This window comes from Triticum dicoccoides, chromosome 4A (assembly GCF_002162155.2).
Source record: "Triticum dicoccoides isolate Atlit2015 ecotype Zavitan chromosome 4A, WEW_v2.0, whole genome shotgun sequence".
Lineage (NCBI taxonomy): Eukaryota > Viridiplantae > Streptophyta > Magnoliopsida > Poales > Poaceae > Triticum > Triticum dicoccoides.
In genome coordinates, this window is record NC_041386.1 from 517507844 (window position 1) to 517524976 (window position 17133).

At 40.4% G+C, this 17133-nt stretch overlaps 1 protein-coding gene across 1 annotated transcript; it reads left to right on the plus strand.

Annotated features, from left to right (window-relative positions):
• Positions 1-4165: 4165 nt before the first annotated feature.
• Positions 4166-5235, plus strand: LOC119289039. The gene is made up of 2 exons (XM_037568476.1): positions 4166-4663; positions 4756-5235. The coding sequence occupies exons 1-2, from the start codon at positions 4378-4380 to the stop codon at positions 4818-4820; spliced, it is 351 nt and encodes a 116-aa protein (XP_037424373.1). The 5' UTR covers positions 4166-4377; the 3' UTR covers positions 4821-5235.
• Positions 5236-17133: the final 11898 nt, after the last annotated feature.

Sequence of the window (17133 nt, forward strand, 5' to 3'; positions counted from 1 at the left end):
TAATAGTAGTATATGCAGGCAGGAGTCGGTCTACTTGTCACGGACGTTATGCCTATATACATGATCATACCTAGATATTCTCATAACTATGCTCAATTCTATCAATCGCTCGACTGTAATTTGTTCACCCACCGTAATACTTATACTATCTTGAGAGAAGCCACTAGTGAAACCTATGGCCCCCGGGTCTATTTTCCATCATACAAGTTTCGAATCTGTTTTCTTTTGCAATCTTTACTTTCAATTTATATCATAAAAATACCAAAAATATTTATCTTATTATTATCATCTCTATCAGATCTCACTCTTGCAAGTGGCCGTGAAGGGATTGACAACCCCTTTATCGCGTTGGTTGCGAGGTTCTTATTTGTTTGTGTAGGTATAATGTTACTCGCGCGCGGCCTCCTACTGGATTGATACCTTGGTTCCCAAAAACTGAGGGAAATACTTATGCTGCTTTGCTGCATCACCCTTCCCTCTTCAAGGGAAAAACAAGGCATGCTCAAGAGGTAGCAGATGTAAGAAAACATAACCCATTACGTTGTCTTCCTTGTCCAATGTCAACTCTTTAGCATATCATACTTTAATGAGTGCTCACAATTATAAAAGATGTCGAAGATAGTATATTTATATGTGAAAACCTCTCGTTGTTTATTACTTCCTATTAATTGCAACGATGACCAATACTATGTTTGTCAACTCTCAACATTTTTTATTCATTATACTCTTTATATGTGAAGTCATTACTCTCCATGAGATCCATATGATCTCTTTATTTCTTTTTATTTCTTCTCTTTTATTCGATTCCCTCAAGATTATAGCAAAATAATCAAGCCCTTGACTCAACACTAATCTTTATTATATAAAGCTCATGGACTCGATTACATAGAAGGATTATAAAGCAAAACTCACAACTAGATCATACTAAAACTTTATTCTACTAGATCAAGATATTACCAAAAGGATCGAGCTAAGAAAAATGGTAAAGATAAAGTGATGGTGATACGATACCGGGGCACTCCCCCAAGCTTGGCAGTTGCCAAGGGGAGTGCCCATACCCATGTGTTTATTTTTCCTTCCTTTGAGGTGGTGATGATGGAGTTGTTGATGATGTAGGCTTGTCGTCCATCTTCCAAGGCATAGGCTCACCATCATAGAAGGATGATCGAGTCTCCGGGATCCTCAAATCTACAGCCAAACTCATCCTCTTGAATCTATATTCATACTCACAGTTTTGGTTTTGCAGGTCATAGATCTGGGCTTGGAGACGCTTGATTTTCTCGTGAAGCTTGAAGATGGCCTCCCCAATGTTCTTGTCATCCATCTTGTGGTTGTTGATGAACCCCATGACCATTATATGACTGGAGTCGAGTCCACGTTTCACCATCTCCTGGCACTTGAAAACTTATTGCTCCAATGCCTCCCGCCTTGTTTCCACGCTTCCGGTCCTCCTTGGTCCCTCGGCATCGCGGATATGCAGCAACCCCTCACACATCTCAATGGCTTGAGGGTGTTGCAGAACCTCCATGAGGTAGGGGTTGATGACCTTCTTGAAGAACTTGTCCTTGGGGGCACTTGAAGACGCCATGGCGATCTAGATCTGTCAAAAAACAGCTCGAAACAAAAGACAGAAGATATTTGCGTGATACGGTGGTCAAAACCTTCGGGAGATTATATAGTGAATTTTTACCGACCAAAAGAAGTATCGTGCAAGAAAACGGAGTCCGGAGAGCACACGAGGTGCCCATGAGGCAGGGGCGCGCCCAGGGGGTAGGCGCGCCCTCCACCTTCGTGGAAGCCCCGTGTCCTTCCCGGACTGCTTCTTATTTTCCTATTTTCTTAAATATTCCAAAACAGAGAAAAATTGCCATTAGAATTGTTTTGGAGTCGGTTTACTTATCGTACCACGTACCTATTCCTTTTCGGAGTTTGAAACATTCTGGAAAGTGTCCCTTACGTATTCCTCCGGGGTTATGGTTTCAATAACATTAGTTTCAACATTTATAGGATTACCTGAGATATAATGTTTGATTCTTTTAGTGTTCACCACCCTCGGATTTGTGCCTTCGAATTTGTTGATTTTTATGGCACCGGAATGATAGACCTCCTCGATGATGTAAGGGCCTTCCCATTTAGAGAGAAGTTTGCCTGCAAAAAATCTTAAACGAGAGTTGTATAGCAATACATAATCACCTACATTAAACTCACGCTTCTGTATCCTTATGTCATGCCATTTTTTAACTTTTTTAAACAGTTTGGAATTCTCATAGGCCTGGGTTCTCCATTCATCGAGTGAACTAATGTCAAAAGGCCTCTTCTCACCGGCAAGTTTAAAGTCATTGTTGAGCTCTTTAATAGCCCAATATGCCTTATTTTCTAATTCAAGAGGTAAGTGACATGCTTTACCATAAACCATTTTATACGGAGATATACCCATAGGATTTTCGTATGCAGTTCTATAGGCCCATAATACATCATCAAGTTTCTCGGACCAATTCTTTTTAGATCTATTGACAGGCTTTTGCAAAATTAATTTAAGCTCTCTATTGCTAAGTTCTACTTGACCACTAGACTGTGGATGGTATGGAGATGCAATTATGTGATTAAGATCATACTCCCTCCGTTTCTTTATATAAGGTGTATTAGTTTTTTGATAAAATTCCACAATATAAGGTGCATTTGTTCTAATTCCTCGTAATTCCGATCTTGGCCCTCCAGAGAAAGGAAAGTATCTCTCCCCTGATTTCATGTATCTCTCCTCGTAGAGAAAGAAAAGGAAACTGTCTCTCTCCCGATTGTGTGTATCTCTTCCTTTCCTAGCCTAAATGATTTACTTGCCGCTAATCTACTAATTAGACAAGGGTAATTTCATCCTAAATAGTCCATAATTATGTGCCTTGGTTAACATGCTGAAAATAATACACCTTAGATAAAGGAACGGAGGAAGTACTTAGCAAGCATTTTACGGAATGCGCCATGAATAAAATGTGAACCACCATCGGTCATTAAGTATCTAGGGACTCCAAAACTCGGAAAAATAACTTCTTTAAGCATTTTAATAGAGGTGTTATGATCAGCACTACTAGTTGGAATAACTTCTATCCACTTTGTAACGTAATCAATAGCAACTAAAATATGTGTATACCCATTAGAGGAAGGAAACGGTCCCATATAATCAAAGCCCCAAATATCAAATGGTTCAATAATAAGTGAATAATTCATAGGCATTTCTTGACGTCTACTAATATTACTAATTCTTTGACATTCATTAGAAGACAAGACAAACTTACGGGCATCCTTGAAGAGAGTAGGCCAATAAAAACCGGATTGCAATACCTTATGTGCAGTTCTGTCCCCAGCATGGTGTCCTCCATAAGCTTCAGAGTGGCACTTGCGTAGGATTTGTTCCTGTTCATGCTCAGATACACAACGTCTAATAATACTATCTACTCCTTCTTTATAAAGATGTGGGTCATCCCAAAAGTAATGTCTTAAATCATAGAAGAACTTTTTATTTCGCTGGTATGTTAAACTAGTTGGTATAAACTTAGCAACAATATAATTAGCATAATCAACATACCATGGAGTAGTATGAGAATCATTTATGATAGCTAATTGTTCATCAGGAAAGCTATCATCAATAGGTAATGAGTCATCAAGGACATTCTCTAACCTAGACAAGTTGTCTACAACGGGGTTCTTAGCTCCCTTTCTATCAATAATATGCAAATGCAAATAATAATAAAGCACGGATTGAGTCTTCAGGTTCACCACCATAGCGTTTTTATAAAAAAAAAGTCCCTCATTTTTTTTGGAATCAACCCGCACTCTGTATGGGGATCAACCGGGAAGGGGAGAAAAACATGTCGTCGTCCGTCTCGCACGAAGGAGCAGTCCGTCTCCAACACGAACACGAGTCTGGAACTAAAAAGGTCGATCTGGCGTTGATTTTCCCCTCATCCCTGTCTCTTTTGATCTCTCTCACCTCCCGTCGCTTTCCGTCGTCGACCGATTCCGCAAAGCGTCGTGCTCAAGGAAGGCGTGCTCGCTACCATCGCCACCGCGCCCCCATCCCCTCTCCCTGGTGCCCGTCCTCGCTCCACCATCGCCGAATCTGGACGAGATCGGTTCAATCCGCCGCATCTCGTGCCCACGGCCGGCCGTGGCTTTCGGCGGCATCGGGGGCGCTGGTCCGCCCCCGCTCCTCCGGGGCTGGCGGAACGACGGAGCGGCGCTCTGGTCAGGTTTCTCTGCTTCGAGAGCAGTGCGTGGGCTGATGTCGAGGGCGAGGCGGCTGTGCCTCTGCGTCGGGCGTTCCTGGACGGGAGGGTGTTCGCAGAGGCCGCGTATGGCGGTAGGGAGTTCCTGTTCGACTTCATGTGGATGGTGCGCATCGACGCTGGCACCGCCGAGGAGGTCGCCATGGGCTGGATTGATGACCGCGGGGCCTGCTTCTTCCCTGTGCCAGAGAGCGGGAGGAAGAGGAAGAGGGGCGAGCCTGGGCTGGAGGATGGGGCGTCGTCCGGGGTGGATGAGAGGTCCGACAAGAGCAACGACACGGTGGAGTCCTCAATCCAGCCTAATCTCCTGCCCCTCTCAAGCACTCCCCGTGTAGCAGGCCTGGTGTGTAGACTGCCATGGCAAGGCTACATCCATTCATTATGTACTGCTATCTCCTCCCTCTCTCTCCTAATTTGCCTCTTCCATTCTCTCATTTGATTTAATCCCTTGAGCATATTTTCTTATGTCCGGCAGGGTCAACAAGGCGGCCAGCTTGGGGCAAGGCGGTGAGGTTGGAGGAGACAGACAAGTTCTACTAGGTTGTTACTCGTCAAGAAGCTCTTCCTCAGAGGGATAGCCCCGGGTGGGCGGCAGCGTGGCGATCACGGCGATGCACAAGGTCTTGCAGGGTCCCCGGTCTAGGGCGTTCCAGATGTAGGGCCAGATCCTAGCCGCTGCACGCGGTGCCGACGAGGGCAATCCCAAGTTCGCGTGGTATGGCGCTCCGTTTGCGGATGTGGCCGCGGCGGTGGAGCACGTGTTCGGCAGGATGAACAGCCAGGTCCTTTTCCATCGCGTGCACGGCGACACGTCCACCTCTCGCCTGGTTCTTGATTGTTGAGTAATTCCTGTTAGTTGTTGCTGAATTAGGGACTTGATTCATGTTGGTTGCTGAATTGATTTATGTCTTATGTATACTTGATTCCGTAGATTAATATCTCTTTTGGTTGGCAAGAATGGATCAGACGTATTTTTGTTTGAAGTTAAGATTTTTCTTCGCGGGCTAGCGCAAATCTTCTGCAGGACTACCTCCCCTCTGCAAACCAATTGATATCGAATAGTGGGACTGAATTATTGTAAATATTCAGAACTCTAGAATGGATATTTGTACATATCATCGTCTTCAGTAATACATAATAATGATTGTTGATGCCACCAACCCCAACTGTATTGTGATAATGATATTGAATTGTTTTAATTTGGTTGTGTACTCAAATCTGAAAGCATTCTACTTTATTTATGTCCTGTACAGATGTTCCTGCAGCAGAGCTATTTTAGATATGCCACTACAGTATTATCAGTCCTTTCATGTCTCTGAAACAGAGCTTTTACATTCTGTGTGTTCTTATTGTACATCAACAACAACAGCAGAGGAAGGCTACTGATGCATCTGAGTTCTCTTCTCATTTCAAAGAAAGTCATCAAGTTGATGCATCTGAGTTCTTGGATCTAAAGCATAATACAATGAAAGGTAACAGTAGGATACAGTCGATACTTGCTTGACCCATGCGAAGCTTAAAGTGTTCTCTTACATCCCATGTTTGTTGATCTAATTCTATTCACAGGTAATTTTTTATGAATAGGAAGATTGACTAGGGGAGGATTATGTATTGAGGTAGGGAAAGTTGTGGTCATGCGGCCATACAGGTACACAGTAGGATGCCAAACTTATTGATCTATTTTTGTGCTAATTTTTTTCATCAATGGTTGGTTTTTCTATCAATTGTAGGGAAATCCTCACCTTGAAGAATGAAACAAATGGTGATCAAAGATGTTCTTTCTACCAAAGAACCAGGCCGTGCCGAGGTAGTGGTGTGGTTCCGATGATGGTGGCGAGGTTAAAACAAGGGAGATGACTTGGAGTTATTTTAAGCATGAGTTGTGTAATGGTGTGGTTCCTTAACTCATCCCTTTCAGATCTTACCCCTATGTTATCGATCACCTATTTCATTTTGTGTTTACTGATATAGAATTTAGTACACTATTTTTTGCCACTAACGACCAATCTACAAAATAAAGCAAACTACAGTATCAGCTACAAGGTACTATATGCAGTCTGATTTATCGATCATTCGACTGCTTCATAAAGGAAAAGTGCAAAATGCCAACTGACAAGATCAATAGTAGAGTAAAGGGATGGAAGGAAAAATAAGTGTCTCCAGTTTCCTTGGTGGTGTGTGCAAGCTGTGAAGGTTCTGTTGTGATGAATAATGGAGCGTTGGCAATGAGCTGACCAGATGGACAACTGGCTGGAGGTACCGAGGTGGTAACTAAACCATGCATCATGGCACAATTTATTTTACTTTCTAATCATCTCATTTTCTAACTAAACCTGAGATGCAAACTGAATATAAGCCACAATAGTGGAGCTCGCAGGCCTCATCAACTCGGACGTCTGGCCGCTGCCCATGGTCTCACGTGCTCATGGCAGGGCTACTTGATGTCGCGGACATACTCATGTGGACGGCCCATTTGATCCGTCCTCTTTGGACTACATATATGTTGTATATAGGTGTTATGTTTGGTGTTCTTTTAGGGTATTTAAATTTATCATGTCAACGGTCAAATTTTTCTTCCCCGCATATAATTAAGAGGTCAAATTGTTCAAATGTGGCAGCAAGTTCTGGGTAGCTAGCGAACACTTCTCGGTTTTTGTGTCTGATATTCATATAGGTGCCAAGTTGTATGACGGAAAATGAATTACCTCTTGTGTTTCCTGGGTTAAAGATCTAGAAATGGATGGCATGTTATTTTTTATGACATTTATTACTCGCCAATAAATCATGTGTCTTTATACTTTTTCGTGCCTTGTTACTAAAAAGGTCTAACTGATGTGCATAAGGATCATAAGACATAATTGTATATTCACCAAGATCATAATTTTATATTTTGTTCACCAAAATCTTAATTTTATATATTCTTTTCATAAAACCATCAGATGATTGTCCATGATTTATATTAACATACCGGCTAGCAGCTAGGTAATCGGTTGAAGCTGAGATTAGCTTAGCTAGCTGTAGCCATCGAGTTATTAGGGCTTCTGATGTAATTGATGGTGTAATGGAATCATTGTTTTACGCCTTTTGGACCTTGACAACCTGCAACTTGACGTGAGAAAATTGTTCCCAGTTCAATTTTGTCAGAAAATGTATAGTGCCCCCTAGAGTAATTATCTGGTAGAGCTAATGTGTAACATGTAATATGTACATGATCATTTAATTTCAATCTACTGTGAAATTGTTGCAATAGATCGTGTTTGATAACTTTTGAGAAGCATCTAAATTGTATTTTTCATTACTTACATTTCAGCAAACCCATTGTTTGTTTGTGCTGTATATGCCTGCTGATTTTAGTGCTCGAGACTCTAGACTTCAGAGTAATAGAGTATCGAAACCTACCAGTTAACAATGTTTTTCTTGTTTTATATTAAAACTTGAGATATTATCACAATTGCTTTGCCTAAGAGGGCCAAGATAGGTATTTCCACTAATTGTTCATATTTGGATCCTAGGTTAGGCAACTCTGAAAAATTACTCTGAACATAAAATAAATCTGCAACATTATACATCGAATGGTACAATAAGTTCCCACTATTTGTGCAGCAATTGTGCGATACTTTTTTTTAGTTTATCTTTGATACAATTCTGTCTACAATCCATGGATTTTTTGCCTTATATAAGACTGAATTCTGTGTGGATTTCTTGATCCGCTTTCAACTATGGCAGTTAGTAGCAACATCTAGCAGCGACAACCAATTAATGATCACAAGGTAAGGTATTGATGGGGAACTGCAACGAGGGAGAAGGTAATGTACTCGTTGGTAATGGAAGCTGCGCCTGCACACACACTTGCTTGCTTTCCCATTTACTGTTATCTGCTGCTCAAGAGGATGACAATACTCACACCAAATTTGTTGTGATCCAGTGGGTGGGAGTGGCTTAAATAGTTGTTGTGGCTTGGTAATTTCTGTTTTCTCTGGAGCATCACCGAAAGGCTTGCTAACCTGGTGGAAGAAACATATGTGTGCTCTTGCCTTACTTATTTTTCCACTGTACAATTCGTGCTTGAACACAAGATTGTCCCCTATTTGGTTCATATTTCAGTAGTTAGATATATTTGAGCAGGAAATGCACGTTCCTGCTGCTGTACTATGCTTGAACACACAAGAAAATCTGTACCTCATCCATCACGCGCGTACGGAATGGGTTGAAAAATCAAAATATGTATTACGTACTCCCTCTGTTCCAAAATAGATGACTCAACTTTGTATTAAAGTTAGTACAAAGTTGAGTCATCTAATTTGGAATGGAGGGAGTAGAGGAGAGGTGGCGTCCGATGAATTGAGCATTGTATCACATGCAGGCGGTGATGCTAAATTGGTCTTATGACTATTGTTATCCACGCAACTTCATGTTGTTAAGAGAAAACTGATTTCCAATAGTTACATTATTTCTGACATTCGTCAAAATTGTATATAAGAAATGTTGCGGAATGACACACAGGGCAGGTTCTATTAATTTTATCGCCCGTTGCAACGCACGGGCATTTGTACTAGTTATATGCAAATCAAATTCTTGTAGCAAGGGAACCCATCTAATAAGTCTAGGTTTGCATTTTTTTCCCATAAAATATTTAATAGTAGCATGATCAATGTGGACAGTTACTTTAGAATCAACAATATAAGGTCTGAACTTATCACAAGCAAATGCAACTACTAAAAATTCTTTTTCAGTAGTAGCATAATTTCTTTGAGCACTATCTAGAGTTTTACTAGCATATTGAATAACATTTAATTTCTTATCAACTCTTTGTCCTAGAACAGCCCCTACAACATAATCACTAGCATCACACATAATTTCAAATGGTAAATTCCAATCAGGAGGCTGAACAATAGGTGCAGAAATCAAAGCTTTCTTAAGTATTTCAATGGCTTCTACACAGTCATCATCAAAGACAAAAGGAACATCTTTTTGTAAGAGATTAGTTAAAGGCTGAGAAATTTTAGAGAAGTCCTTAATGAACCTCCTATAAAAACCGGCATGACCAAGGAAACTTCTTATACCTTTAATGTCCTTAGGACACGACATCTTTTCAATAGCATCAACTTTAGCTTTATCAACTTCAATACCTCTTTCAGAAATTTTATGTCCCAAGACAATACCTTCATTAACCATGAAGTGGCACTTCTCCCAATTCAAGAAAAGATTAGTTTCTTCACATCTCTGCAAAACTCGATCAAGGTTGCTTAAGCAATCATCAAAAGAAGTTCTATAAACGGAGAAATCATCCTTGAATACCGCAACAATCTTTTCACAAAAGCTAGAGAATATAGCAGTCATACATCTTTGAAAGGTAGCAGGTGCATTACATAAACCAAAAGTCATACATCTATAAGCAAAGGTACCGAAAGGGCAAGAAAAAGTTGTCTTGTCTTGATCCTCTTTTGACACAGGTATTTCAGAGAAACCAGAATAACCATCTAGAAAGCAAAAATGTGTATGTTTGGATAATCTGTCTAGAATTTGATCAATAAAAGGTAAAGGGTAATGATCTGTTTTAGTAGCTTTATTTAATTTGCGAAAATCAATTACCATTCTATAACCTATAACAATTCTTTGTGGGATCAATTCATCTTTGTCATTAGGAACAACAGTAATACCTCCCTTCTTAGGGACACAATGGACATGACTTACCCACTGACTATCAGCAACGGGATAAATTATACCTGCCTCTAGAAGCTTTTGTATTTCTTTTATTACCACTTCTTTCATCTTAGGATTTAACTGTCGTTGGTGATCAACAATCGGTTTAGCATCCTTCTCCAATTTTATTTTGTGCTGGCATAAAGTTGGACTAATGCCCTTAAGATCATCAAGAGTATATCCAATAGCAGCACGGTGCTTCTTCAGAGTTTTGAATAATTTATTTTCATCATGCTCTAAAAGGTTAGCACTAATAATAACAAGATATATCTCTTTATCATCAAGATAAAGATAGTTAAGATTATCAGGTAAAGGTTTAAGCTCAAACACAGGAGCACCCTTAGGTGGAGGAGGATCCCCTAAGATTTCAACAGGCAAGTTGTGTTTCAAAATAGGTCCTTTTTAAAGAATACTTCATCTATTTCCCTTCTTTCATTCATAAACATATCATTTTAATGGTCTAGCAAATATTGTTCTAAAGGATCACTAGGAGGCACGGCAATAGAATCAATACCAATAATTTCATCTTTACTAGGCAATTCTTTATCATGGGGTTGTCTACGAAATTTAGAAAAATTAAACTCATGAGACATACCCCCTAAACCAACAGAAACAATATCCTTATTGTAATCTATCTTAGCATTAACAGTATTCAAGATGGGTCTACCAAATATAATGGGACAAAAGTCATCTTGTAGGGAACCAAGAACAAGAAAATCAGCAGGATATCTAACTTTCCCACACAAGACTTCAACATCTCTGACAATCCCAACTGGTGAAATAGTATCTTTATTGGCAAGCTTAATTGTAACATCCATCTCTTCTATCTCAGCAGGTGCAATATCATGCATAATTTCTTTCTATAAGGAACAAGGTATTGCACTTGCACTAGCATCCGTATCGCATAAGCCATGATAGCAATGATCTCCTATTTTAACAGAAATAACAGGAATGCCTACAATAGGTCTATGTTTATTTTTAGTATCAGGTCTAGCAATTCTAGCAGATTCATTGTAGAAGTAAATAACATGCCCATCAATATTATCGGCCAAGAGATCTTTAATCATAGCAACACTAGGTTCAACTTTAATTTGCTCAGAGGGAGTAGGTGCTCTAGTATTGCTCTTACGAACCACAGTTGAAGCTTTAGCATGATCCTTTATTCTAACAGGGAAAGGTGGTTTCTCAATATAAGCAGTGGGAACAACAAGATCATTATAAGTGATAGACTTTTCTTCAACTTTAATAGGTGCAAATACTTTTACTTCAATGGGAGGATTATATTTAAACCACTTCTCCTTAAAGAGATCAACATGAGTAGCAAAGGATTCATAGAAAGAAGCTACTATCTCAGAGTCAAGTCCATATTTAGTGCTAAATTCAAGGAAAGCATCGGTATCCATAAAATATTTAATGCAATCAAACTTAGGTGTTATACCTGACTCCTTACCTTCATCGAGATCCCAATCTTCAGAGTTGCGTTTAATTCTTTCCAATAAATCCCATTTGAATTCAATAGTCTTCATCATAAAAGAGCCAGTACAAGAAGTATCGAGCATGAAGCGATTATCGAGAGAAAGCCGAGCATAAATTTTTTGAATAATCATTTATTTTGAGAGATCATGATTGAGGCATGATTATAACATTGACTTAAGCCTCCCCCAAACTTGAACGATGCTTTCTCTTTCTGAGGCCAAAAAATATATATACAATTATTCATGATGAACCAGATGCATAGGATAAAACTTTTGATGAAATTCCAATTTGAATCGTTGGTAGTTCCATGATCCAATATCATCACATAGCCTAAGCCATGTCAATGCATATCCCTTCAAAGATAAAGGGAAGAACTTATTCTTGATAACATCCTCGGGCATACCTGCAAGCTTCAATAATCCACAAACTTCGTCCACATAGATTAGGTGCAAATCGGGATGTAATGTTTCATCACTTGTGAAAGGATTAGCTAGCAGTTCTCTATCATACCCGAAGGAATTTCAAAGTAAACATTTTCAGTAGGTTCATTAGGTTCAGTAGGTTGAGGAGCAACTCTTTGCTCTAATGGTTGGGGTGAAGATACCCCGAACAAGCCCCTCAAAGGATTATGTTCCATAGTAACAAGTGACAGTAAATTTGAGCACACAATATAAAATTTTCCTTACCAAATTCCACCTACCAAAGGCGCTTCACTCTCCGGAAACGGCGCCAGAAAAGAGTCTAGATGACCCACAAGTGTAGGGGATCTATCGTAGCCTTTTCGATAAGTAAGAGTGTCGAACCCAACGAGGTGCAGAAGGAAATGATAAGCAGTTTTCAGTAAGGTATTCTCCGCAAGCACTGAAATTATGGGTAACAGATAGTTTTGTGATAATGTAATTTGTAACGAGTAACAAGTAATAAAAGTAAATAAGGTGCAGCAAGATGGCCCAATCCTTTTTGTAGCAAAGGACAAGCCTGGACAAACTCTTATATAAAGTAAAGCACTCCCGAGGACACATGGGAATTACCGTCAAGGTAGTTTTCATCACGTTCATATGATTCACGTTCGGTAGTTTGATAATTTGGTATGTGGGTGGACCGGTGCTTGGGTACTATACTAACTTGGACAAGCATCCCACTTATGATTAATCCCTATTGCAAGAATCCGCAACTACAACAGAAGTATTAAGGTAAACCTAACCATAGCATGAAACATATGGATCCAAATCAGCCCCTTATGAAGCAACACATAAACTAGGGTCTAAGCTTCTGTCACTCTAGCAACCCATCATCTACTTATTACTTCCCAATGCCCTCCTCTAGGCCCAAACAATGGTGAAGTGTCATGTAGTCGACGTTCACATGACACCACTAGAGGAAAGACAACATACATGTCATCAAAATATCGAACGAATACCAAATTCACATGACTACTTCTAGCAAGACTTCTCCCATGTCCTCGGGAACAAATGTAACTAATCACAAAGCATATTCATGTTCATAATCAGAGGGGTATTAATATGCATAATGGATCTGAACATATGATCTTCCACCAAGTAAACCAACTAGCATCAACTACAAGGATTAATCAACACTACTAGCAAGCTACATGTACCAATCTGAGGTTTGGATACAAAGATTAGATACAAGAGATGAACTAGGGTTTGAGATGAGATGGTTCTAGTGAAGATGTTGATGGAGATTGACCCCCTCCTGATGAGAAGATCATTGGTGATGACGATGGTGATGATTTCCCCCTCCCGGAGGGAAGTTTCCCTGGCAGAATAGCTCCGCCGGAGCCCTAGATTGGTTCCACCAAGGTTCCGCCTCGTGTCGATGGAGTTTCCTCCTGTGAGCTTGCTTATGATTTTTTCCTCGACGAAAGGCTCCATATAGGCAAAGATGGGCATCAGAGGGCCACCAGGAGGCCCACGAGGCAGGGGGCGTGCCCAGGGGGTAGGGCGCGCCCCCACCCTCGTGGACGGTGAGTGGACCCCCTTTGGTACTTATTTAGCCCAATATTTTTTATATATTCTGAAAATAATCCCCGTGGAGTTTCAGGACTTTTGGAGATGTGCAGAATAGGTCTATAATATTTGCTCCTTTTCCAGCCCAGAATTCCAGCTGCCGGCATTCCGCCTCTTCATGTAAACCTTGTAAAATGAGAGAGAAAAGGCATAAGTATTGTGACATAATGTGTAATAACAGCCCATAATGCAATAAATATCGATATAAAAGCATGATGCAGAATGGACATATCAAATCTACGTCAGTTTTTATCCCATTTGGACACCGTTTGATATGGATTTACTGCGAAACAAAAAACATGCAACAAACATGAACTGGAACTGGGCACTGGATCAATATGTTAGTCCCAAAATAGTATAAAAAGTTGCCAAAAGTATATGGAAGTTGTAGAAAATTTGCATGGAACAATCAAAAATTATAGATACGACGGAGACATATCAGCATCCCCAAGCTTAATTCCTGCTCTTCCTCGAGTAGGTAAATGATAAAAAAGATAATTTTTGATGTGGAATGCTACCTAGCATAATCTTGATCAAGTAATCTAATCATGGCATGAATATTAAGACACGAGTGATTCAAAGCAATAGTCTATCATTTGACATTAAGATAATAATACTTCAAGCATACTAATAAAGGAATCATGTCTTTTCAAAATAACATGGCCAAGGAGAGTTATCCCTACAAAATCATATGGTCTGGCTATGCTCCATCTTCACCACACAAAACATTCAAATCATGCACAACCCCGATGACAAGCCAAACAATTATTTCATACTTTTGATGTTCTCAAACCTTTTCAACTTTCACGCAATACATGAGCGTGAGCCATGGATATAGCACTATAGGTGGAATAGAATATGGTGATGGAGGTTGTGTGCAGAAGACAAAAAGGGAGAAAGTCTCACATCGACACAGCTAATCAACAGACTATGGAGATGCCCATCAATTGATGTCAATGCGAGGAGTAGGGATTGCCATGCAACGGATGCACTAAGAGCTATAAGTGTATGAAAGCTCAAACTGGAAACTAAGTGGGTGTGCATCCAACTTGCTTGCCCATGAAGACCTAGGGCATTTGAGGAAGCCCATCGTTGGAATATACAAGCCAAGTTCTATAATGAAAATTCCCACTAGTATATGAAAGCGATAACTCAAGATACTCTCTATATGGAGAACATGGTGCTACTCTAAAGCACAAGTGTGGTAAAAGGATAGTAACATTGTCCCTTCTCTTTTTTTTCTTTTTTTGTAGGCTTCTTTGCCCTCTATCTTTTTGGGGGGCTTCTTTGGCCACTTTTATTTTGATCATGGGACAATGCTCTAATAATGATGATCATCACACTTTTATTTACTTGCAACTCAATATTACAACTCGATACTAGAACAAAGATATGACTCTATATGAATGCCTCTGGCGGTGTAGCGGGATGTGCAATGATCTAGCGTAGCAATGACATCAAAAAATGGACAAGCCATGAAAACATCATGCTAGCCATCTTACAATCATGCAAAGCAATATGACAATAAATGCTCAAGTCATGTATATGATGATGATGGAAGTTGCATGGAAATATATCTCGGAATGGCTATGGAAATGCCATAATAGGTAGGTATGGTGGCTGTTTTGAGGAAGATATAAGGAGGCTTATGTGTGACAGAGCGTATCATATCACGGGGTTTGGATGCACCGGTGAAGTTTACACCAATTCTCGAGGTGAGAAAGGGCAATGCACGGTACCGAGGAGGCTAGCAATGATGGAAGGGTGAGAGTGCGTATAATCCATGGACTCAACATTAGTCATAAAGAACTCACATACTTATTGCAAAAATCTATTAGTCATCGAAACAAAGTACTACGCGCATGATCCTAGGGGGATAGATTGGTAGGAAAAGACCATCGCTCGTCCCCGACCGCCACTCATAAGGAAGACAATCAATAAATACTTCATGCTCCAACTTCGTTACATAACGGTTCACCATACGTGCATGCTACGGGAATCACAAATTTCAACACAAGTATTTCTACAATCCACAACTACCCACTAGCATGACTCTAGTATCACCATCTTTATATCGCAAAACTATTGCAAGGAATCAAACACATCATATTCAGTGATCTACAAGTTTTATGTAGGATTTTATGACTAACCATGTGAATGACCAATTCCTGTCATCTCTCTAAATAGATATAAGTGAAGCAATAGAGTTTAATTCTTTCTACAAAAGATATGCCCATGCTCTAATAGATATAAGTGAAGCAAAAGAGCATTCTACAAATGGCGGTTTTCTATGTGAAGAGAAACATGCAATCCAAACTTCAAATGATATAAGTGAAGCACATGAAAGCATTCTATAAAGCCATACTCAAAAGATATAAGGTGAAGTGCAATGAGAATTCTATAAATCAACCAAGGACTATCGCATACCAGCATGGTGCATCAAATAAAAGTGAAAACTAAATGCAAAAGACGCTCCAAGATTTACGCATATCATGTGACGAATAAAAATATAGCTCCAAGTAAAATTACCGATGATTGTTAGAAGAAAGAGGGGATGCTGTCGTGGAATTGTCACGGCAGATGTCCTAGAGAAAGGACTTAGTCGTAGGGCCATTGCAACTAGGAATCTTAAAGGGGTTAATCGGGACAAAGGACACGAGAGGTTTTATACTAGTTCGGCCCCTTACGATGAAGGTAAAAGCCTACGTCTAGTTGTGTTGGTATTGCTGAGGTTTCGATTACCAAGAGGCTCAACTCACCGGCTTGGTTGTCGATCTCTTGTTTCTTGCCCTAAGCCGCCACCGGGTCGTCCCCTTATATACATGGGTTGACGCCTGGTGGCCTACAGAGTCCCGGCCGGCTCATAATTGTGTCCGGCTCGGTGACTTCCTTTACATGCATTTCTTTACAAGTCTTTCCTTACATACGGAGGTTTTCAATATCGGGCCTTAAGCTGCCTCCAGGCCTTTGGGCCTTCTATAAGGTTTAATAAACTATCGTGTTGAATGTTTACTGGGCTTCCTGCGTAACCTGCCATTGGGGCTGACCCGGCCCCTCCTGGGCGGGTCATGACTGATAGTAATATACCCAACATTAGGCTCTAGGTTGACTTTGAATTTCAATTTTTGTAAATCTTCAAGACTTAGACAAAAATCCATCTTCTTATCTTCGCTGAAGTTTTTGTAACCCGCCGTGACGTCATTTCTTGAAAATGCAAAAAACTTTCATGACGTCATCTCCCAACGGATCTTTTATCTTTAATGTTTCCCGAGAATCGAGGCGTCTGTGTAGCTAGATAACCATTATTCGGCTCTCCTTGATTTTCGCACCCTTCTGTTCACATCTTTCCCTTATAAATAGGCATGCCTCGACATTCCTCATTCTCCTCTCTTGCTCCGTCTTCTTCCTCTCGCACACCCCCTGCTGCTCGAGCTTCGCCGCCGACGCGCTTCACCTCCGTCTCCGTCGATGTTGGCCGCTGCATCAACCTGAACCGATCTAGAGAACGGCGGCGACCTCCGTAGAAGACCTGTGACCGTAAGTTCTCTTCTTTTTACTTCTCTGATCCGCACTTAGGGTTTCCAGATTCCTTTATGTTCTTCCGAGTTCATCGCAATCCCTTGTAGTGTTTCCACCGCAGCCTC

Excerpts from the sequence above, each read along its gene's own strand:
- LOC119289039 (XM_037568476.1), top strand. The coding sequence starts at position 4,378 with ATGTGGATGGTGCGCATCGACGCTGGCACCGCCGAGGAGGTCGCCATG. Across the intron at positions 4,664-4,755 it reads AGGCTACATCCATTCATTAT|GGTCAACAAGGCGGCCAGCT; the intron begins GTACTGCTATCT and ends TATGTCCGGCAG.